At 40.5% G+C, this 23,555-nt stretch overlaps 1 protein-coding gene across 5 annotated transcripts in view; it reads left to right on the top strand.

Annotated features, from left to right (window-relative positions):
* Positions 1-22,317, top strand: part of IFT88 (intraflagellar transport 88) — a 51,537-nt gene extending 29,220 nt beyond the window's left edge. For all 5 annotated transcript variants that reach the window (XM_044441666.1, XM_044441667.1, XM_044441668.1 and 2 more), the window contains 7 exons: positions 1,932-2,047; positions 3,800-3,852; positions 4,686-4,751; positions 9,724-9,830; positions 14,061-14,121; positions 20,118-20,219; positions 22,012-22,317. In XM_044441666.1, the coding sequence (XP_044297601.1) occupies positions 1,932-2,047; positions 3,800-3,852; positions 4,686-4,751; positions 9,724-9,830; positions 14,061-14,121; positions 20,118-20,219; positions 22,012-22,133 (627 nt within the window). In that variant the 3' untranslated portion in view covers positions 22,134-22,317. The remainder of the gene's footprint in view (positions 1-1,931; positions 2,048-3,799; positions 3,853-4,685; positions 4,752-9,723; positions 9,831-14,060; positions 14,122-20,117; positions 20,220-22,011) is intronic.
* Positions 22,318-23,555: the final 1,238 nt, after the last annotated feature.

Genomic DNA, 23,555 nt, shown 5'->3' with positions numbered 1-23,555 from the left:
GAATAATTCTTGGTAAATTTATTCATGTAACTTTTAATAAGGAAGCATTATAAATAGCTGCTACAGAAATGTTAAATTTAGTATGACAGTTAGATTTTTGATGTTTTCTATTCATATGGAACAGTTCTCATTTGGACTAAATTGGACTGTTGTCTTCGTATATACGTCTCCATGTACAAAGGCAGTGTAACAAGATGCTAGATAATGTATGTTGAGCAGAAATATGTGAATGGATCCCTCACATTTATTACTGGATTTAATTTTATCTTTGCCACCCTACCTGTTCATTCTACATGTGTCCTTTTATTATACAGTAAACTGTGTCAGGATGTGAGAAGCAGTCAGTTCCAACTTCCATCTAACACCTGCTTAATTCAGCAGAAACGGAATCAGACTGTTAGAATTAGAACCTTTCACCCAACCAGCAGACCTCCCTTGTGTTATATAGTAGTCCATACAGAGAATTTTGACTTTTACTTTCTCAAGATATACTGAAGGCTAATACAGAAGTAACTCTGATTCTGTCTTATTTATAAGAATCTAGACAACCTTGGGACCTCTGGGGACCATTTTTATCCTTGAATTCAACCTCCACAGCCTGCAGTCCACAGGGTGTCCTCATCAATTTTTAAATGGTGCATATAGTCATATAAAGTTTCAAAGAGGTTAGATATAGCTTACTAAATTTTGGTGCTCTATCTCTAAACCATTATTTTCTCTGCAAAAATATTTTTTCTGTTCCCCTCTCCCCCAGTGCCCAGTGAATTCAGGGAGATGGTGCTTTCCACATGCTCACTATCCCTGATTTAGATTGTCTGATTTAGAATAAATTACTTAGATATTTTGATTACTCTTATTTCTTTTTTTTAGCAATGATGTGGAATAGAAGCTTGTACCATCAAAATAGAACCTCTTGAACAGTGCTCTGAATGGCAAGCTATTGCTGAATTCCTACATGGTTGGGGGCAATTTTAACCATTTCATAACAGGCATTTGACTAGGAAATCCCCCATGTAACAAGCAAGCCAGCTTTGAGATGCAGAATTACTGAACATTACTGGATAATGTATGGCTTTACAGATGTTTTGGTCTGCAACTCCCCTCGTGGAGCTACAGCTAGCACAGCCAATGGCAAGGAACATGGGAGACCTAGGACAAAACATCTGGAGCCACATGCTGCCCACTCCTGCTGTAGATAGAGGAACTTACCCTTAACCACACAATGGCCCTTTCAGTAAAAGTTCTCATTCTATTCTTCTGGGAAGTTGCCTACAGCTATGATTTTTGGTTCACTTCCTTAGGGAGGAAGGAGTAAGAGCTGGCACACTACTTGCTTTTTTATTTTCAGCATAAATAGAGTGCATTTGATGTGTTTTAACTTTTTGATCGAAACACATTTACTAGGGAGCAGGCCCTGTTGAATACAGTGAAATTCATTGCTGTGTAAGCATGCACAAAATGGTGCTGTATATATTTTTATAACATTCCAAACAAATAAATACTGTTAATAAAGTATTTTTCTTCCAAAGTAAAGAATACACGTCTTCCAACAAATTAGCAGGATTTTTATCCAGAATTCAGAATCCAGAAAACTATAATATATTTGACCAAATTAATTGTGTAAGGAAATGAATTTATTTCCGTAGATCATTACTTAATTTCACAAAGTTAAAATGTTTGAAAATAGGATGTGTGGAAAATATGGCATTTGCCTCAGCAAAGTCTTCTGAAACATTTTCTGTTAATTGCAAAATATACCACATTCTCTTTAGGGATTAGTTAGAGTGTTCATACACTGCTCTCATTCATGTATTACATATTTTCAGCATCTGGAGAATTAAACACATAAATGAGTAAGATATTCCAGAAGCAAAATAAAGATGTTGTTTATCACTAATGTTGCATTTCTTTCACCTTCTTTATTTTGTCAGTCCTATCGCTATTTCCCTTCAAACATTGAGGTCATTGAATGGCTTGGAGCCTATTACATTGACACACAATTTTGTGAAAAAGCCATTCACTATTTTGAAAGAGCAGCACTTATTCAGTAAGTAATGCTAGTTGTGTGTTCAGAACAGTATCACTGGTAAGGGATGTTATGTAATACAGTTATATTGGACCCAAGATAAGCAAATTGACATACAAATATGTAATAAGTTACATGTAAACAGTAGAACAGGTACTTTTTATTACTTATTCACACTTTTGATTTCTTTGGAACTTTTAAAGTAGTAATGCTGAGATTTCAGCTTAAGCAAAAATGTAACAGTGAGAAAGAACAGCTTCTTAGGTGGTCTAGAAAACATCCTCCAATTTCTTTTTACTCTGGAGGGCTGCTTTTCTAGGCTTTATTGATACGAAACAATTCCCAGGGTACCCAAAGATGACTGGTTTTCCAATGATGTTTTCATTCATATTCTTAAGCATTGTTGAACACCCCCCACCCCCCGGTAGTCTGCCATAAGAATCTTGAGAGATACTGGGTGCTTGGCTGACAGGTCAACCAATCCTGAGCCATTTTTCCAAAACAGTGCCATCACTTCCTGATGCCAGTGAAATGCCACAGTCTTAAGCCATTCTCTTTTTAATATCATGCCGTTAAAAAGACAGTATTGTGATAAAACTCATATGAAATCTAACCTGGGTTTTACTATGCCTCAAACAGCATGCTCTATTTTCATTATTTTGGCATATAGAATGAAGCAGTTTTTCACCTCCATATATTTTCAGGATGTGCCCAAATTATTTGACTGTATTTGCTCAAAGAAAAATAATTGATTTATTTTTAAGTTGATAGAGGCCAATAGAAATATGTTTAAAACTCCAACAAAGCCTTGCTGGCCATTTCAAAACTGTGAAATGCTGCTTAGCTATTGGATTATTCATTCTGGCACTCTTTGCGTATAGGAAAATTTATAAGAAAACTCAGTGAATTTCAAAATATCAGACTGGATTTTGAAATACTTCTTCTGGCACAGACCCCTTGGTATTTGTGTTTCAGTGTAGCAACTTCAAACACATGCACTCATATCTTTGGGGAGGTTTTGAATATTAATATAAAACTCCCCAAATAAGGAATCTGTTAGTCATAAAACAACTTTTTTCTTTATCTTTGCATGCAGATTCATATATTCTGAAATAATATAAATGAGAGTCCTTCTGATTTCCAATAAGTAGAATAATATCACCATTTTAAGGATGATGATGATATATTGTTAAGTTGAACAAGTGGTCTTGCAATATTATTAAGAACCTGAATGCTATGATATAATCTTATCAAAGTTAAAATGCTTGAAAGTCCCATTAATTGCAACATGAGAGGAGAAGGGTAGCAAAAGTTCTTCAGTTCATTATCTGGTATTTTCAAATAGGGCTAGGAAAAGCTCCTGTCTGAAAACCTATATACTGCCAGTCAGTGAAGACAATACTGAAATAAATGGAAAAAAAAAGATTGACTAAGTATATGGCAATTTGCCTTATTTTTGATTCCTAAATATGTGCTTAATACTCTCCAGCTGAACTATTTAAGTGCTTTACTTGAGTTGGACCATGCCTTACATATTTTTTAAAATTGGGCTCTATTTCTATATTGTTCTTTTAAGACTAAAAGTTGGCATGGCAATGTAATCCCAACAAACAACAGATTTCACCCTGATATTAGAGAAAAAAAAATCTGTCTGTTCATCCAAGATAGAATTAATTTGGGCTTAAAGTCTGTTGGTTGTGGATTTTCTTGACAACTTTAGTATCTAGAGAAAAAAATTTCTCTGTTGTAAAACTGTGATATATTTATCTGCAGACCAACTCAAGTGAAATGGCAATTGATGGTTGCTAGTTGCTACAGAAGAAGTGGTAAGTCTTTTTGCATAGCATGACTTTGGTAGTTATCTCTTTAATTAAAAAATATTAGACATTTTTATGGCAGTATTTTGTTTCTAACAGCCATTTAATCTAAAAGTTGGAAAGTCTTGAAATTAGTTCCACTGACTTCAGTAGGAAATATTCCCAGAAGAATGTAAATAGGGCTGCAATCTTAATATCTGTCCAGCTTTCCATTTCCATTTTTATTTTGCATTCAGATTTTGAAAGAGCCTCATGTAATGTTTGGAATATTTGTAAAATAGAATATTAATCACTCAGACACACCCTTTTAGAACCTGGGATAGGTCTTTCCTTGTTATGTGTTATATAAGAGACTTTCCATCCAAATATAATTCTTGAATGCTCATTCATGCTTGTAATTAATATTTATAGTTGGAAAAGATGCCAAGTTTGATTTTTAAATGTTCTAATACCTTAATCTCCCAAAAGAGCAAGGGTACTTGTGACATGTGAGACTAGTGTTCAGACTGCCAGCTGACTTTATTGTTGGTTAAAAGCCGCTGTGGCAGGGAACATGTGATCAGATTGGGAGAAGGCTGAGAGAAGGGAGGATTAATCTCTTTTCTCCATGCTGATTCCCAATTTAAATTGACCTGCTAAAGCTAGTGTAAGTCATAGCAGGTACCAGGGGGCTGGGGGGTGGCAGGCACCTTCGTTGTACCTGTCTTCATTGTACCTTTACCTGGTTTTTCTCTGTGGCTAATAACACCTTGGGTCTCTAAATTCCATCCACCCTCCAAAGCTAGGAAACCTCTGGTTCTGATGTGTTATATGTCTATGTGTGTTCAATATTTTGCTAACAGGTAACTACCAAAAAGCTCTTGAAACCTACAAGGCTATTCACAGAAAGTTTCCCGACAATGCTGAATGTAAGTGATGTTATCATACCACTTTTATAGTAGACTTTTTATATTGCATAGCATCAGGTTCAAATACTTGCTTGATTTCATACTGATCATAATCCATCTATAGCAAGTAAATGACACTTGTGTTGCTGCTCAAAAGTATAACTGTCAAATGGAGTCCAGTTTGGGCTCTGCAGCATACACAAAGTTCCTGCATGATCGAGCTTTTCCTCTGTCTATAATAGAGGAAGCCTTGTATGTGGGCTTTTCCTGGGTTGAACGCAATTGGAAAGACCTGTGGGCAGGAATTCACTGTGCTGAACATCTCATGTGCTCACAAGAAATGATGGCATACAGGGTCTGTGCATTAATACTCTGGACAACGAAAAAGTTAGAATTTGACAAAATGCAGAATGCATAGTTTTCATGGCTTGTGCAGATTAGCAGACGGCATACTGCCTAACGGCAGAAGTAAGGGCCTGTGTCCAGTAGGAATTACTGCCTGCTATATAGATGTATATAAGCACAAGTGATATTTATAACCATTCAGCACAATTTCTGACAATTTCTGAGTACTCCAAAATAATAAAGCATCAGAACTCGGCTTACCAAGGAAGGCTGAATAAGGTTTCAGCCTTACCACAGGGCTGCTGAGTCTCTTTCTGATTTTTTAGTTTTTACAAAATAATAATAATAAAAGTAGATGTGCAACCATTTTACTTATAGAAAAATAAATAAATCTTGCAGGTAGGTCCTGTCTTCTAACCTTCTGATCTGTGAATTCAAATGCATTCGTATGATTAACAAGCACTTGTCCTTTGTTTGTTTGTTTGTTTGAACAACTTATATGCCGTCCCATTGTATGAGCCTCGGGGCGGCTTACAATCATTAAAATCCCATATAAAATACAAAAAAATCATCAAATAAATATAATACAAAAAATAAAATAAAATAAAATAAAATAAAATAGTGGATCCAGCCTGGTCAATTTAAACCAACAAATAAACCATTAACAGTTAAAATAGCATTTAAATAAAAAGGTCTTGGCCTGGTGCCGAAAAACAAATAAGGACAGCACCAGGCGGACCTCTCTGGGGAGCGGATTCCATAGGTTGGGCGCCACCGCAGAGAAAGCCCTCCTCCGAGTACTCACCCTCCGAATATCCTTCATGGAGGGTTCCCGGAGAATGGCCTCTGTCGCTGATCTCAGGGGAGGGAGGGCATATATGGATGCAGGCGCTCCTTTAGGTAACCAGGGCCTAAGCTGTTCAGGGCTTTGTAGGTGATAACCAGCACCTTGAATTAGGCCCGGACTTCAAGCCAGTGGAGTTGACGGAGGACTGGGGTTATATGAGAACAACGCCCAGTCCCCGTCAGCAGCCTGGCAGTTCTGTTTTGCACCAATTGAAGTATCCGGACCGTCTTCAAGGGCAGCCCCACGTAGAGCGTGTTACAGAAGTCTAATCGGGAAGTGACCAATGCATGTGTCACTGTTGCAAGGCAGTCGTTCTCCAGGTAGGGATGCAGCTGATGGATCAGCGGAAGCTGAAGGAAAGCGCTCCTCACCACTGCTGTCACTTGAGCTTCCAATGATAGCTCTGGGTCGAGGAGCACTCCCAAGCTACGGACCCTGTCCATAAGAGGGAGTGCAACCCCATTCAGGACAAGGTCAAAGTCCCCCATCCCAAAGCCCGATCCACCTACCAACAGGACCTCCGTCTTGTCTGGATTGAGCTTCAGTTTATTGGCCCTCATCCAGCCCATTACCTCGGCCAGGCACCGGTTCAGTATAGCCACTGCCTCACCTGGATTGGTGGAGAACGAGAGGTAGAGCTGGGTATCATCAGTGTACTGATGATTTTGCAGCCCACACCTCCTGATGACCTCTCCCAGCAGTTTCATGTAGATGTTAAATAGCATGGGGGACAAGATGGAACCCTGCGGAACTCCATGGCATAAATGCCATGGCGCAGAGCCATAGTCCCCCAGCACCACCTTCTGGAATCGGCCATTGAGATAGGAGCGGAACCACTGCAAAGCAGTGCCCCCAACTCCCAATCCCACTAGGCTATCCAGAAGGATACCATGGTTGATGGTATCGAAAGCCACTGAGAGGTCCAGGAGAACCAACAGGGACGCACTCCCCCTGACTTTCTCCCTGCACAGGTCATCATACAGAGTGACCAAGGCAGATTCAGTACCATACCCGGGTCTGAAGCTGGACTGAAATGGGTCCAGATAATCAGTTTCCTCCAAGAGTGCTTGGAGTGTTGTCCCACCATCACTCGCTCTAACACCTTGCCCAGAAACAGGATGTTGGCCACCGGTCTATAATTGGTGGCCACCTCTGGATCCAGGGATGCCTTCTTTAGGACAGGCCAGACTACCGCCTCCTTTAAAGGGGCAGGTACCCGACCATCCCTTAGAGAGGCGTTGACAACTTCCAGGATCCAGATCCCTATCCCGTCCTTGGCTGTCTTGAGTAGCCAAGATGGGCAAGGGTCCAGTAAGCAGGTGGTGGAATGTACTTGTCCACGCACCTTGTCCACATCATCAGGCCACAATAACTGAAATTCATCCATCAATTGTGGACCGGACGGCAACATTGGCTCCTCCCCTGAAGGTTCTGAGTCACTAGTGGAGTCCAGCTCGTGACGAATCTGAGCGATTTTCTCCCTAAAATGCTTGGCAAAGTCATCACAGCGGGTCATCGAGGGTGGTACCAGGTCTTTCTTAGGGCCTGGGTGAACCAGCCCTTGTACCACCCGAAAAAGCTCCACCGGACGGCATTGTGAGGAGGCAATGGACGTGGAGAAAAATTTCTTTTTCACCGCCCTCACCGCCACAGCATAGCCCTGATAATGGGCTCTTAAGTGTGTTGGGTCAGATTCATCCCGTGATTTCCTCCACCTACGTTCTAGCCGTCTCCCAACCTGCTTCATCGCCTGTAATTCAGGTGTATTACCAAGGGGATGAACGGGCTCTGCCCGGTGGGAGAGGAGGCTTAGGAGCGATGGTGTCAATAGCCCTGGTCATTTCCCCATTCCACAGCTCGACCAGAGCTTCGACAGGAGCACCAGCCTTGTCAACTGGAAACTCTCCCAGGGCCTTCAGGAAACCATCCGGCTCCGGGGGTGGACCAGCACAATCGGGTCCGCACTCTTACAGAGGTAAAGGCTGCTCTCAAGCTCAAACCTCACGAGGAAGTGGTCTGACCACGACATGGGGGTCAGACCTAAATTCCTCACCCTCAGACCACGCTCTTCCTGCCTCGTCGAGAAAACCAGGACCAGAGTGTGTCCATGTTCATGGGTTGGGCCAGTGACATGTTGAGACAGCCCCATGGCCGTCATGGAGGCCATGAAGTCCTGAGCTACCCTGGTCAGATCCGTCTTGACATGGAGATTGAAGTCCCCCAGGATGTTAGTCCTGGGGGTCTTCAACACCAGGTCCGAGACGATCGCCGTCAGCTCAGGCAGGGAGTCTGTTGGGCAGAAGGGTGCAGGGTACACCAACAGAATCCCCAATCTGTCTCGATCGCCCAACATCAAGTAGAGGCACTCTAGACCCAGCCTTGAGAGAACAGGAAGCCCCATGCGGGAGATGGAAGCTCGGTAAACCAAAGCAACCCCCCCTTCCCTCCCCTCAAGGCGTGGTCGGTGCTGGACCAGATACCCAGGCGGGCACAGTTGTAAGAGGGACACATCCCCCTCCTCACCTGCCCAGGTCTCGGTTATGCAAGCCAGGTCGGCCCCTTCATCCACAATCAAGTCGTGGATGAGGAATGACTTATTATGGACCGACCTGGCATTAAGCAACAGCACCGTCAGGCCTGAGGGGCAGTTGACAAGCCTACCCGGAACCCTCCGCCTGGGGGAGTAACCAGAAGGGGGGACAGGTGTCAACCATCTGTCCCGCCTTCTTCTATGCAGACCCGTTAGACCCCCAACGCCATAACATCCATTGCCCAAGACCACCCCAATGGCGGCACCCATATGCTCCCCAGGTGCAACCAGGTCTGAATCCATAAAATACGCAAAATAAAATCACCTAAAACAATTAAAACCACTAAAAACCCACAGCCACCCGACATACAGTTTAAAGAAGCCCACCCCCAAAGTTCCAGGCCAGCCCAGCCCCCACACGGCCCTGAACGGCCCCAAACGGCGTCATCGCCCTTAGGCCGACACCCTTCGGCCACCAGCCTAAGGCCGCTGGCCCCAGCTGCAGCCAGCGGGTTAAAGCCCGCGGCTCCTCCTCCTCTGCACCCCACCCCCTGAGCAGCGCGGCTCTCACCTGCGCCGGGGGGGGGGCAGAGCAGGGCGTGCCAAGCGCTTGCCGGTCAGGTGGTGCCAGGTGGGCCGGCAGCGTCCTGGCGGTGGTCTTCCTGGTGGCGGTGGCAGGTCTTGTGAAGAGGGCTCCGGTCCATCAAATTTAAATGCCATCATAAGGTGCCACAAGACTCCCCCCCCCCCCAGTGCTGTAATCTGGTTATCCCTTGGAAATTTTCAACTTATTTTTTAAAATTAAAATTGTGTAGTAAATGTGATTAATTTTCAAATTGATTAGGCTCTCTTATCTCTAGGCTTTTCTGGTGTGCTCACATTTGCCACAGTACCCCATCCCTTCATTTTATTTTGCATTACAATTCTGAATATAGGATAGTATTTTATATCATCCTGTACAACTATCTATCTTTTCCATGTCTTTAGAAGTATAGGTAGACTGTAGAGAGACAAGTTAACTTTTTTTACTATCCTATTAACATATCTTCTGAATCATATTGTCACTCATATTTTAATAGAGTAACATTTAATAGTAATAACACTTAACTTATATTTTAATAAAGTGTACATAACCTATTGAAATCACTGGACTTAGGTGCACTGTGTCTGTGTTGAACTGTTGCTAGGCATTGTCTATGCTTATTTTTTCCAGCTGTGTTAAGTTTTTTAACATTCAATTAAAATGTTAAAAAACATTTAATTTTTTTTAGGTTTACGCTTCTTGGTCCGACTCTGCACAGACATGGGCTTGAAAGAAATCCAAGAGTATGCAACAAAACTTAAGAGAGTGGAAAAACTGAAAGAAATAAGGGAACAGGTAGGTTGGGTCATTTTTAAGAAAATCCAATTACATTTTGTATCCTAAAGATCTGTATGTACTCTACTTAAGTTTTAGAACTATCTTACTGACACTCTTGGGCTGCCACGTACTGACTGGTTTCAAACAAAACAATAATTCACACTCAGTGGTTAAGTTTGTGTTATTACAAGCCATGGCTAATTAGTGCATCTCCGTTCCGATAACCCACATTTCAACAACCCACAGTTCAGTGACAATCCACACTCAATATAAACTCAACCTTGCATTGTTGGTTATTGTGTGGTCTGAACACAGTCATTATTTCACCAAACGGGCTACTAAAAACCGGGACATTCTCATCACATCTGCTCTAACAGCAGTCACATCATGAGCTCCCCTATCAGCTTCACATAAAGAGACCAATCAGCCTGCAGAAATATTGTGAATGAATGAGTGGTAAAGCTTAATTTGTTCTCCACTCTCAGAGTATGGGGATAAGGAAATGCAGCGCTCTCCTCTGATATCTGCATCTCAGTGAATAGGAGAGCCTCATCAGTGACAGAAAAGCACAAATTCAAGCCCAGCTTATGGTAGATAAGGAGTTGACATGGGTTCAAATCTACATTCTTCTAGGTTTTGCCATTTTTCCCTTGCTCTGAACCTGATTCTAGTTGATATTTTCAATATATTTCAATATACTTACAGTGATGTTTGCTTTATCTTAAAATGAGTGTACTCCTTTTCAGTTAGAGACTCCCAAGTCCATTCACACATAAAAATACAAATGCAAAATTAGTGTTAAAACTGCAGAAGCACACAGAGCTAGTGGACTCCAGCAAAGCAATACAAAATACAGGTAAAAATGGGTCACAATACATTGCATGACCTGAGCAAATAAAAACAAAGGCCTCAGACTTCATGCTAGATGTCTAGCATGCCTCTTTGGGGAGGGCATTCTCTGGAGACACATCTATTTGAGAAGATGCTTTCTCTGTTACCACCCACCTAAAGCAAAAGAAATGTGTTTAAATCTGTTATCCCAGAAGTGTTTGCGGACATGCAGTACAGTGACATCCCTGTGTGCTGTGATACAGCCACCTCCAAAACAAAACACTTAAAAATGAGTCCAGATCTCACTTCTGGAAGGGGATGGGAGGGGTACTGCACAAAACACAGACAGACTCCATAGCAGTCTTCCTTCTGCTCTGCCTGGTGACTGATATTCAACAAGCTTTCTGTTCAAGAACTTTGGTTGTGTTGTCTCTGATCGGAGCCTGCTGCTCAGTGAAGGGAGTAGGGAAGAAGGAAGCCTATAAAGCTATGTAGATGCTCTTATCGAGCTGCCCTGCCTTAGCAAGCTCTGTAACTTCCCGCTCCCTGAGATCAGCAACAGAAGCCCTCCAGGAACCCTCTGTGAAAGACATTAGGAGACAGAGTACCCGAAGGAGAGCCTTCTTTGTTGTGGCACCCTGACAGTAGAGGTCCAGAGAAGTCCGCCTGGCGCCGTCACTATATGTTTTTTGGCACCAGGTCAAGACCTTTTTATTTAATCAATATTTTAATATGTTTTAATGGAAATTGGATTTTATTGTTTATATTTTATTAATTGCAGCCAGCATGCAATAGTCAATTTATCTATTTCATTCTAATTTATGTTGTAAGCCGTCCAGAGACGCAAGTAATGGATGGCATACAAATTTTATAAATAAATAAATAAATAAAACCCTTGGGCTGGAAAGTGGGTCTGGTTCTAAGTAGTGTAGCAGCAAAGTACCACTTCTACAGAATTCCTCCTAATGGAACAGTCTCAAATAATCACCTAATAATTATCATAATTCAATAATCACCTATTACTTGGAGAAGAGTTGAACAGTAGCTTCCACAACTGCATGTGCCTTTCTGGGAAGATCTGGGTCTTCCATTCAGAAATATTTTAGCAAGTTAATTTCAGCTGATAACATGAGCTTGAGAGCCTGTACACCTATAATCTTGCAAATACGTTTAGGCATTTAGTTAATAGTATTTTCATCTGTCCCCTTTATGGTCAAACAAAATCCACCTGCCCAATTTTATGGTACTTGCATCCTGCTGACTTAGCAGTTTCTTTACAGGAATGTGCTGAGGAATAACATTTTTAACACTGCACATTCTGTGATTTTAACTGAACATATTGCCCACACATTTCTATTTTAAGAGGTTTGTAAAACATGCAATGGGGTTGGTCTTTGGGTTTTTTTAACAAGCAAGTAAAGGTTAAAAACCTCTGTCAGTGTACCTGTTGATTTTTAAAGTTCAAATTTAATAAAAGGTTTGTGCAATTGACAAAATTTAAGCTGTAAAGAATGGCATGTGATATGAAAATTCCAATAGATCACAAGAGAAGACAGTTCTTGAACAAAATCAGTGATTATAACATTGGAGCCTCTGAAAAAATCTTACTGACATCCTCATTCTAAAACAGGACACTTCCAAACAGCTTTTAACATATCTAACCATTTCCATTTTAGAAGGTATACTTTAGAACAACTCAATTAAAGCATATTAGCTCAGTGCCAAGTATATTACAAACAAAGAATCTGGAGGGTGGCAATTTCTTTTCATGAATTGATTATAACTATTTCAGTATTTACAATATTACACCAGTTTTGCTTATTAAATCTTGTAAATCCAAAGTTGTTTTAAAGGATATTGAGGAATACTTCTAGTATTTTTTCAGCTGAACCCTCCCAACATAAATGTAAGGTATTTGTATTCATCTTTCTTGTATGAACCTGCTCTAAAACACACAGATTTTATTGAAAACCAATTGCTAAATCTTCCAAGTCTATGTGAACGTTGTATTAGAGTTGAGATTTTTATTACGTGCAACTTTTAACACTGTATTTTTAACTTATGCCACATAGTGACAACATGCAAAATCCATTTTAATGCTATTTTTATTATCTCTAGGAGTAGATTACATTTTCAACAATTTAGTAACTGGAAATATACTATTAATGATTCACTTGGCTATAAGATGGATTGCACATATTTGTCTCAATGATTGCAATAGCCAGTGGTGACTTGCATGTGTGAATAAATAATTGGTGTAATGTAATAAGTAATAGATTCCTAAGGACTAGAGGATCTATTTGCAAATTCCAGCTCAGTCATGGCACTCACTCAGTGATTTTGAGCTAGTCATTCTTTCTCAACCTATCCTACCCCTCTGGCTTGTTGTGATGGTAACATGAGGAGGAGAGAAAAGGGAGGAATTTGTACAAAAGAGAGCTTCTTGAGGTAGGAGCATGATATACATGCAACAAATGGGTAACTGAAAAATAACATGTTGTCAGAAATCCAGTGTAGCAAAAACAGGCGAGGTATACAAATGTGAACCAGTTCTGGAGTGGGTCATTTGTGAAGACTTTTCATGAATAAACTTTTATCTTAAAATAATGTAAAATATTTATTTTAAAATAAAATGTCTATTGTAACTAATGTGGGGGATGAGGTATTCCATTCCACAAATGCAAGAAATGAGGGGAAATTATTATAGGTATCATGTAGAAATGGACTTCCAGAACAAATAAGCACATTAAGACTGTATGAAAAATAAGTATACTTATGGTTTCATCTTTGAAGCAGAGTTTACTGAGACATTTTCCTGTACATAATCCACTGAAACAATGGGGATAGTAGAAAAACACTGCCATGCCTTTGTAAATCTCCCGTTCATTTCACTAGGGAGTTGTGTGGATTAACATTTCAGCCTGCTCACCTTTAAAGTCTGTTATAAGTAGGAAGCTGGCAAAATAAAGTTGGCAGAATATTTGGTTTATTTGAATTTTTAGCTCTCAGAGTCCAAGAAGCTCTGAGAAATTTATAATGAATTCAGGCATATAAAAGTCAGCACAGGTTGGACAAAAATACAATGAGAGAGAACCAGATTTAGGTGCATGCAACTGGATTGACACAGAGCTCCACACAGAATCAGGGGACCTGACTGAATGGGATGAGCTGCGATGCAGAAGGAGAATCCCTGAAAATTGAGCAGAAACACCTTTCATAAGAGAATCTGTTTTAACAGATGAAGGGGGATCCTGGATCTAATCCAGTATGTTAAACAAATCCCCACTTGAGCATGAAGCTTACTGGGTAGTCTCACTGTCCTGTAACATTCTGAGATGTGCCTTGTGAATAAAAATATTGTAGAGCTTCTTGATAATGGAATCAAACAGAACTAATCTTTCTTCCACTGCTCTCTAGCGTGTCAAGTCTGGTAGAGATGGTAGTGCCCGTGCTCGCAGAGAAGGGAGTGCTGGTGGTGGTAAGTGCTGCTGAAATGGTAACATCCAAAGTTTCTGAAAACAAAGAATTAATCGTGCTATATCTGTCTTCTGCATGGTCTAAGCCTGCTCTGCACAGGATCAGCTCGCAGCTGGAGGCATTTGGAGGTCAGAAGGGACATCCATGTAAGCCTCCAATAAAAAGAATGATTGTCCTGCTGAGGGCCAACCAGTGAAAGGGACAGACTGAAGGATTTTGAGATGCTTACTGTCGGTCTGTGGCCAGGACATGAGCAGCCAGAGACAAGACAAGAGCAAGAGAGGCACCAGGACCAGGGCAACCAGGCTTCAGGAGAGCCACGTCCAAAAGCAGGGTTTAAAGAGGCAGGCACATAGCAAGGAAACACAGAAAGACAGGAAACACCGCAGGAACTGGGGGCAGGAATGGTCAGGCAAGGCGCAGGCACATTAACAAACAGGTGAACCTGGCAACAAGGCAAGGCAGGAGACACAGCAGGAACCAGGAACAGGCAGTACAGCAAACAGGAGGAACTGCACTGCTGAGGCAGCAGGGCAAGTCAAGATAGATACACAGCAGGAAGCAGGAAAGGTCACACAGGATGCATGCAAAGCAGCAAATAAAAGGTCCTGTGCTGTAGAGGCAACATAGCAAGGCAGGAAACGGAAGAGGCAAGGTGCAGACACTGCAGCTACAAAAAGCCCTGAAATTCTGGAGGGAAGCGTTTGCTCTTGCATAGCTTGTCCCCCAGGATACTCAGCTGGCGCTAATCAATAGAATGACAGCTCCAGCAGGGCTTGGGACTGATCCTGTAAATACTGTGGTAGTTGGTCTGATTCCAGCCACCAAAGCAGCCCAAATCCTGACACCTACATTTCCTTTCTTGTTTAATACCAAACCAGTATTAGAGATACACAAAAATAACCTAAACCCCTCTTAGCCTGAAATAAAAAATATCCAATTGCTGATAACATATAGCACAACACAGCATTTCAGCATGCAAGTAGTTGCAGAGGACTTAATTTGAGAGGCTTGAGAGGCAGATTAGTTTAATACAGAAGCAAATTAGTTTCCTTTATTAGGTAATAGGCATTCTATTAGAAAATAATGTTTACAAGTGAAACATGAAAGGTTGTATTTCTTAACTCTCATATAACTCTCATCCAGCAAGAGCAATGTACATATTTGCTCAATTAACTTTTAAGAAGCAAGGGTTCATTTTCTAAAGCTACATCCACACCTTAGAAACAGAACTGTCAAGGAAGTACAGTCACCACAGCAGTAGGTGCTCTGAAAATGGGCTGTGAAAAGGGTAGGGTGGGGTGGGGGTAATGCCTTCCCTTTAAGGAGTAGCTGGAGAGCTGGAAATGTGACAAAAGTGTGGAGAACATTGAGAACTACTTACACCTGATAGGATGCCTTTTTGGAGCACCAGCTTTTCGCACTTTCCCCTCTTTACCAGTGATTTACAATTAACAGCTCAGCAACTGTATGCCAATTAACCTGTATGCATTCTCACCATGTCAAATTCCATCTATGTTACCAACTGCAGCTTGGTTCTTTGATAGCTCAAACTGACAAGACTACATATTGCAGACCATTATTTAGATATGTTGTTGAATAATTGGACTGGGAATGCTTTTTAACTCCTTACTACTTCTATCCTTATTGCAATCTAAAAGTTTCAGAAGTGCCTTGTTTTTAGCTGATTTGTCATATAGTGAGAGTATACCCACAATCAGGAAGATATGAATCACCTAATCTGTGATTAAAGCAGCCTCCTTAAATGCCTTTTGCCAAAATGGATTGCTCACTACACATGACCGCCATATGCTGTTGTACTATTAATACAGCCTAGGATCACCCATGTTCCACTGAACCTTTTTATGACTCACATTTACAATGTGGTTCCTGAGATTTAGAGAAGACCATTAGTTTCTGGAGGAACAGCAGTGTTCCCTATAGTAAATCATAGCAACACCACATTCATTTCAGCACCCTTCCCACCCACCTGGTATCAACTAATAACGTTTTTATAGCACACTATTAGACTACCTCTGTTCAATCCAGAAGCCTTACCTTAAATTTCCTTTTTGATGATTGTATGTTTCATCACCCCGAGTCCTCACTATTGATACACAGGGTTTGCTTCACTGCATTTTCCAGCCAACATTTAAACCCTTTTAACTACAGTGGGGAAGAGTGCCATAATTGAGCTTTCTGAAATATATTGCCCAAGGAGCACCAAAAACTCTTTGTCTTTTAAGATTATGATGATCAAACTAAATTTGTTAAGGGTAACAATGGTTATAGAAGGTGTTCAATGGGAACAATCCAGACAAAGTTATACATCTTTGCTTAACATTCCCTGATGGTTGAAAAAGCATTAACAGCTTTTTGGCATTAATATCAAGCATGAAGATGAAAAGTAGTTGTACTACAGTAAACTTTCCAACTTTATCATTAATAGGCATTTGCATGCAAACACTGCTTTTGATATGCTTTAGTTTGATAATTAATCTGGATAAACCTTCAGGTCGAGATTCAAAAGTCACCATTTGGCTTAGTGAGATACTACACTTTTTTCCTGAAAGCAACAGATTGCCATGTTGCAGTTTCAAAAGGTGTGTGTGTTCTGTCATGGGGAACTGCCTGTTTCATTCAGGCATGCAGTACAAGTCACACCATTCTTTCGATCCAAGCCATAAAAACATTTACTGAGAATTTTTTTCTAGCTGGCTCTATCATGCCAAGGTTTAAAACTGAATAATATGCTCATTTTTGCTCACTCTAGCATTTGTTTTTAATTTGTCTTTCCAACAGTTACACTTTTAACTAATGGCAAGCATATCTGAAGTTAACTTGAAGGCAGGAGGATGAATGTTACCAAGTGTTGATGAATGTTAGTTGGATTTTTATATACTGCCCCATTCCCAAAGGCTTTGGGCGGTTTATAAAAGATTAAAACCAGCAATAATTAAAATTTTGTCTGAAAACAAGCATAAAACTAATTTGGTAAGGCTTGACAGAAGAGATAGATCTTTAACTCCTTGAAAGTAGCAATCTGGGACATCTCCCGGCAAACCATTCCACACTTTAGGGGCAACCACTGTGAAAAGTCCTCTGGGTAGTAGACATTAATCTTGCAGAAGCAAATTTCAGAAAAATTTCCCCAAAGGACCAAAGCAGGTGAGGCAGAATATATGGCCAAAAGTACTCCTGAAGGTATTTTGGACTCAAGCCATGAAGGGCTTTAAAGGTAATTACCAACACCTTGTACTGCATCTGGAAACATATTGGCAGCCAGTGTAGAGACTTTAATATCAGTGAAATATGTCCCAGAGACCAACCTTGCTGCCATATTTGGTACTGGTTGCAGTTTTCAGAGTAGGCACAAGGGCAGCTCTATGTAGAACACATACAATATCATAGCATTTAAAACATTTCAAAAACAAGGGGATGGCCAAGTCAAGCCTCCTCATGTACTCAAGTGTTACCTATCTAGATCTTTCAAAAGATGGGATATTGCAGGGTTTCATGTACTATTTACCAAAGAGACAAGGAATATATTCTTCTGATTGATGACAGGAAAAGTGGCAATAAACACTAGTACAAGTTAGAGTGGTTTGGCTGTGGATAATGATATATTGCCTAAAATTGTATGGACAGAGGAAGGCCTTACAATGACCTTATATGTCACATCACACAGGTAGCAGGTGACTCTTGTTAAACTGCCCACTCCCCCATGTGGTATAACACCCTAAAAATGGAATTGATTCTGCTAAACTGGGGTCCCCCATCATCCTTTAGGCTCGCACAGTCCAATGTTTTACCTTGTTAAATGCATAGTCCAGTAAATGAGCCAAATCCATTGAGATTATAGCTTTTGTAGCTGTGGAGCTGTTCAAATCAACAACTGCATTAGAGGTGCTAGCTACTCCATCGGGGAGGTGGGGGCTGTCATTCATACTGCTCTTTTAAGGGTTGATATTGTATTCATTGGGGGATGAATATCTACATGCATTTCAGATCCGATTCTATCTACAAGATTAGAAGTCCAGTCCTGTGCTCTAGTATACAGAGGCAAAGGAGCTTTAGAAGAAATAGACCACACTTGGAATTCCTTAGTTTTGGTGCAGTGAGAAATCTTGATCAGGTGATGGCAGCCGGACCTGCCCCACCACTTTTTTTTTTTGCCAAAACAACAGAAATCATAGATTGGATTCAGCTTTCTAAAATGCACAGATCTATTTTTGTTTTATTGTAAGCAGAATTTATTTGCAAGGCTATTTCCTGCCGTCTGGTTTGGGCACGAAGTCTTGCACCAGCCCTGTCCGAAAGTAGGAGTAGTTCAGCCCCAGATCATTGTGTTTTAATTGACTTTACAGAAATTGAGAGTAAATGGGCAACACAGTCCAATTAGGCTCCCCTTAATGGTCCAAACTCAGAATATTATGAGCATCCTATGGAGAACAAAAGGTACACAAGGGAGAGGTTGCCTCTGTGCACCTCCCCTTGCAAAACATTTGGATGGCCAGTTTCAGCCACCTAAGTGTTTTCACTGGAATGCAAGACTGAGGCACCACCAGGATACTGCATGTGCTGGTGGAGCTTGTCTCCTTTCATTCCCACAGCCAAAAGCCCATTTCTGATCTCAGTCTTACCATCCCAGAGTTGCAATTGGTTGCAAGGATAATTTAAATTCTCAGCTTTGACCTTGCAGTGAATTTCTAAGGTCAAAGTTGGGACTTCAAATAATCCTATAGCTATCTAGACTCTGTCCAGCAGCCATAAATTTGCATCTTTAGATGCTTTGCACATATTATAATTTGAATTTGTACTTATTTTTATTTATTCCTCTATAATGTTTATATATCACTCTACATCTTCTGGAGCAGTCAACAATAGGAAAAAGGATAAACACTGCATTATAATTTTATTTTGAACAACAAAACAAAAATACTCTTCTGTCTCTTTGTGGTATAGCAATTACTCTATGGAAGCAAAGAATCTTGGTTGTAGAAATGGTTATATAGTTTGATTTTATTTATTTTTAAGAGTAACTCTTTGGCAATCTGAAATTGGCTGTCCTAAAGCATAAAACAAGTAAATTAGTCCCACATGAGAGAAAATATGCATGAGAAAGCCTTATTTTACAGGTTTCTTAGCCAGATGAGATCTTCCTTCTTCATCCCTGGCTTGTTTGTCCCACAGAAAATACAATTGGGCAAATAGAAAACAGCAGCCATGGACAAGATTTAGTAATATGACCTTTTGTTTCCTATATGGGCAGGGATAGGGCAGCTAGAAACATGTACATAATTGGCACAATAAGCTCATGCATACTACTTGGGAATGCCATCTGTTTATCTGGGTGTGAACTTCTGGATTGTTTTAAATAATTATTTCCAGGCAGTTTACAATAGCAGCCACACAGGAACGTATACAATTAAACATTTATAAATGAAATAACCACAAAAATGCTTACTAAACTAATATGGAAAACACAAGTAGAAGCTACCATTACAAACCAAAACTCAGCACCAGAATAATTAACCTGCCAATACATTAAGCACTTGGATACCCTTTATAAAATAAGCAGTGAAGTAAAATAGAGAGAGAGGTTGAGTAGGCCTCTCTAGGAAAGTAAATTCTACAAGGGACCTGGATCAAGAAAGCATCAGTGGGCTGCTGGGAAAACCTGGTGAGAGGAGGTGATGTTTAATTATCTGTCATATGACAGATTTTCAGGTTAGTTGGATTACTGAGTTATTGTCCCAGTTCAGATGTTAACAGTCAGGATCTGACCATAGTTTCATATTCTAGTTGGTAAGCAGTGATTCAGTGTCAGGTTCCTGATTTGGATATAATAGGAAACTTTACTGGTCCAAGAGTGATTCATCTGAACTGGGCCACTGAATGTGAAATCTAAAGCACTGTATAAATATTTAACAGTGTTAGTTTTGTGCTGAAAAGGAATACTTGTGTGGTCTACCTGAACATTTTCTCTCCTGCCAGATCCTGGTAGCATCACCATTAAAGGGGAACGTCTGAGTGCTAAACTAAAGTCTTTGCCAGGGACAAATGAGCCCTATGAAAGCAGCGTTAATAAAGAAATAGGTAAGTTATGTGCCTAACTACTTGCTTTCATATAATTTAGTGGGCTGGGGAAGTAAGTAAAAGATTTTAAATTATTTGTTAATTTAAAATCAAACTTCTTACTATGCCAGTTCCTAGCAGAGATGCAAACACAACTTAGGATACTACTTTGTGTATTGGTCTCACAGTCCATACTTTCTATAAGGATGGAATACCCAAGCAAATATTTTAAAAGGGACTGTGCATGTTACATATTGGGCATGAATCTTGTGATGTTCATATGATTCTTCTGTGTGCAAAACCGAGGTTCATATTTAGCACCATGCTCAAGTACGCTGACGGTGCAATCCTGTGTACATTTACTTTGAAAGAAGTGTGCATTCTAATTTAAGGTTACAGTCTTATGCAAATTTTCTTGGGAATGGGTGCTGTTTAACTCAGTGAAACATGTGACTGTAAATATGAACAGGATTGGATGGGAGGTGTCCTACTTACATTTTTAAGTAGCTTTATGAAGTGCAGTATTAAAAAACCATCCAGTAAAAAAGCAGTTCCACTAACAATCCGCATGTCGGTCCTGCAAAGTGCCATATAGAATATGTATACATTTGTATATATATAATAGTGAATAGACCCAGCTTTTCTGGGTGGAATAGCCCTTTGCTTGAAGGCTTTGCTGCATCAGACTAACATACATGGCTGCCAAAGCTGGGCACTTGACCATTTGCCTCTGAAGGCAAGGGTCCTGCTGACACTTCCAGGCATGGGCTGCTCTATACTCCTTTTGATGGAACGGTCTTTCCCTCCATACTCTTGAAGAGGGATTGTTCCACAACAAAGGGAAAAGGGCAGGTTTCTAATTGTCCCACAGCCAAAACTGCGTGGACTAAAAAGGTATTTACTGGTTGGGAGAGTCTGCCATCAGAGACTGAAATTGTTAGGCTTCAACCACATAGGCACATTTCAATTAATTAAAATCAGGGTGCAGTTCTATTGATTGTATCATGAATGATTATAAACTTCCTAACTTGGAGGTTGCAGGATCATCCTATACAGGATGGGAGGAGAGGCAGAGGCAATCTTTGCCTTCTCATCTTTCTTCCCTGCCTTGTTCTCCAGATGGGCTTTTTTGCCCCTCTAGTGAAGGTGTTTGGGGGGGGGAGGTGGCAGGGGAGCTTCAGATAGTTTATATCCTGACATTTTCAGTCTTTTCCCCTCCCCACCCAGAAGCAGCTTCCTGTCCAACTTGGGAGGCTAGCCAGGGCAGTTCTTTTCAGCTGCAAAGGAAAGGGAGGTAAGCCATATTGGCTAATGGGCAACGCAGAAATTCAGTAAATAAATAAAGGGAGGTCAGATCTTTGATTCCCCCTTCTGAGGTTGGAGCACTGTCTTCAACTGGGGGGGGGGGCCTCCAAACAGTCCTATGGCCCCTTTCAGATGTCTAAATTTCATATTCTTTTGTTACAATATGATAGATGAACAGATAGAGACATGTCCTTGTATTATGAGAAAAGCAAGAAGTAGACTGCTTGAGGATTAATTGTGGCTAATAGTGGAAACTTGAACCAAGACAGGATGGAATTCTATTACTTGATGGAGAAGAGGCGATGGCATAGCATCATTAATACAAAGATTTATTCAGTTTAGCAGGATTTCACACTGAGTTATAGAGTTTGGGTTAGAGCATATGGCTACTCCTGACTGTCAAGCATAGTTCTGTTCTTACGTAATTGTTAAACAAAGAGGAAGAGCTGCTGTTCTTCACAAAGATTCATGTTTACTCTTTTTTCTTTATTACTGTTTGAAAACTTAGATGCTTCTTATCAGGACCCACTTGGGCCTCAGGCTGAGAGACCAAAAACTGCACTAAGGAAAAAAATGGATGAAGATGAATTTGCTGATGAAGAATTAGGAGAAGATTTGCTTCCAGACTAGCTTGTAGTCCAGTTTATTCATTTTTAAATTTTTGAAAGGAAAAAAAAGTTTCTTACAGCTTTTGATAAGGTTGTGAAAATTCTTATATTTATGTTATCAATCTGTAAATGAATTGTGGATTTTAAGAAAACTGTTTTTATAGTAATAGCTTAAAATCTTGCATAAATCTTCTTGACTGCACCAATCTCAATTTTTACTTCCCCACTTCTTTATGCTCATTGAAAAGATCCCGAAAGGCATATGACAGTACATGATGTCAGTGAACAGTATAAGGCTGATACCTTGATGCATGATCACAGATCTGTACATGTATTTGATTGAATTATTAGTATTTAGATATTACTTATTTCTAAAAAGCCACCAAGGCAGTATACAAAAGTGTAAAGCAATAAAAGAAAGAACATTAACCAGAGTAAAATCATGATATCAGCATTAAACTACATTTTAAAAGGCTAACTGAAAAGATACATCTTTATACCCCTCCTAAAAGCCAAGAAAGCAGGGACCGATCATAATTCTTGAGAGAGCACATTCCATAATTTGGGAGTAATACCAGAAAAAGGTTGTTCATACATCTTTGGCCCGCACCCCCAGGCACCCACGATGGTCACCACAGCCTTTCAACTGGCCCCCTACTGAAAAAGTTTGAGGACCGCTGCTCTATTGCATGCTCATTATCTTTCTGTGGGTTACAGAAACTGCATTGGATGGTGCTTAGGGATACAAGTGTTTCAAATTAGCAACTTGAATTGCACCTGGAAAGCAAAGGGCAACCAGTATGGTCACAATTATTTGAACCAGTTATCTACCTAGTTGGTACATTTTGTATCAACAGAGACTTCCAGATGGTTTTCAGGGTTAGTCCTAGATAAGAGCCCATTGAATTAGTCTTACTGTGAGAGAACTAAAAGATGTTGGCATGCCAGAACCAGAATGGAAAGGGGCAGAGCAGGCATAATTATGCAAATACACTTCTTGTCACTATTAGATAAAGGACATCATGTGATCAAAGAGAGCCTGACCCTTTCTAGAATAGGATAAACCCCAGATCAGGCTTTCTGCTGACCAACAACACCCCCATTTTCTCTGCATTTAAACTTAGCATGTTCACCTTCATCCAGCCTGTTACTGAACCCAGGTAATGTTCAAGACTTTTGATCACTTCTTTGGTGTTAGAGCTGGGTGTCTTCAGTATTTTGATGAGGCATGTTTCCAGCATATTTTAGGAAGCAATCCATTGTTGGAGCTAGACACTGGTTTAGCACATCCCCAGCCTCACCTGCTAATTAGGTCAAGATCAGGCAGGATTACCTGTAGTAACACATATATTCAGAACCTGAGAGTGATTGTAACTTAAATGCACATGTTCTCCTAACATTAATACATTCAGAATACTTGACTATTACATGACCAATTAAACAC

Source organism: Varanus komodoensis, unplaced genomic scaffold (genome assembly GCF_004798865.1).
Source record: "Varanus komodoensis strain SLA01 unplaced genomic scaffold, ASM479886v1 scaffold4, whole genome shotgun sequence".
NCBI lineage: Eukaryota > Metazoa > Chordata > Lepidosauria > Squamata > Varanidae > Varanus > Varanus komodoensis.
Note: the sequence above shows the minus strand (reverse complement) of the source record. Positions and strands in the feature narration are given on the sequence as shown.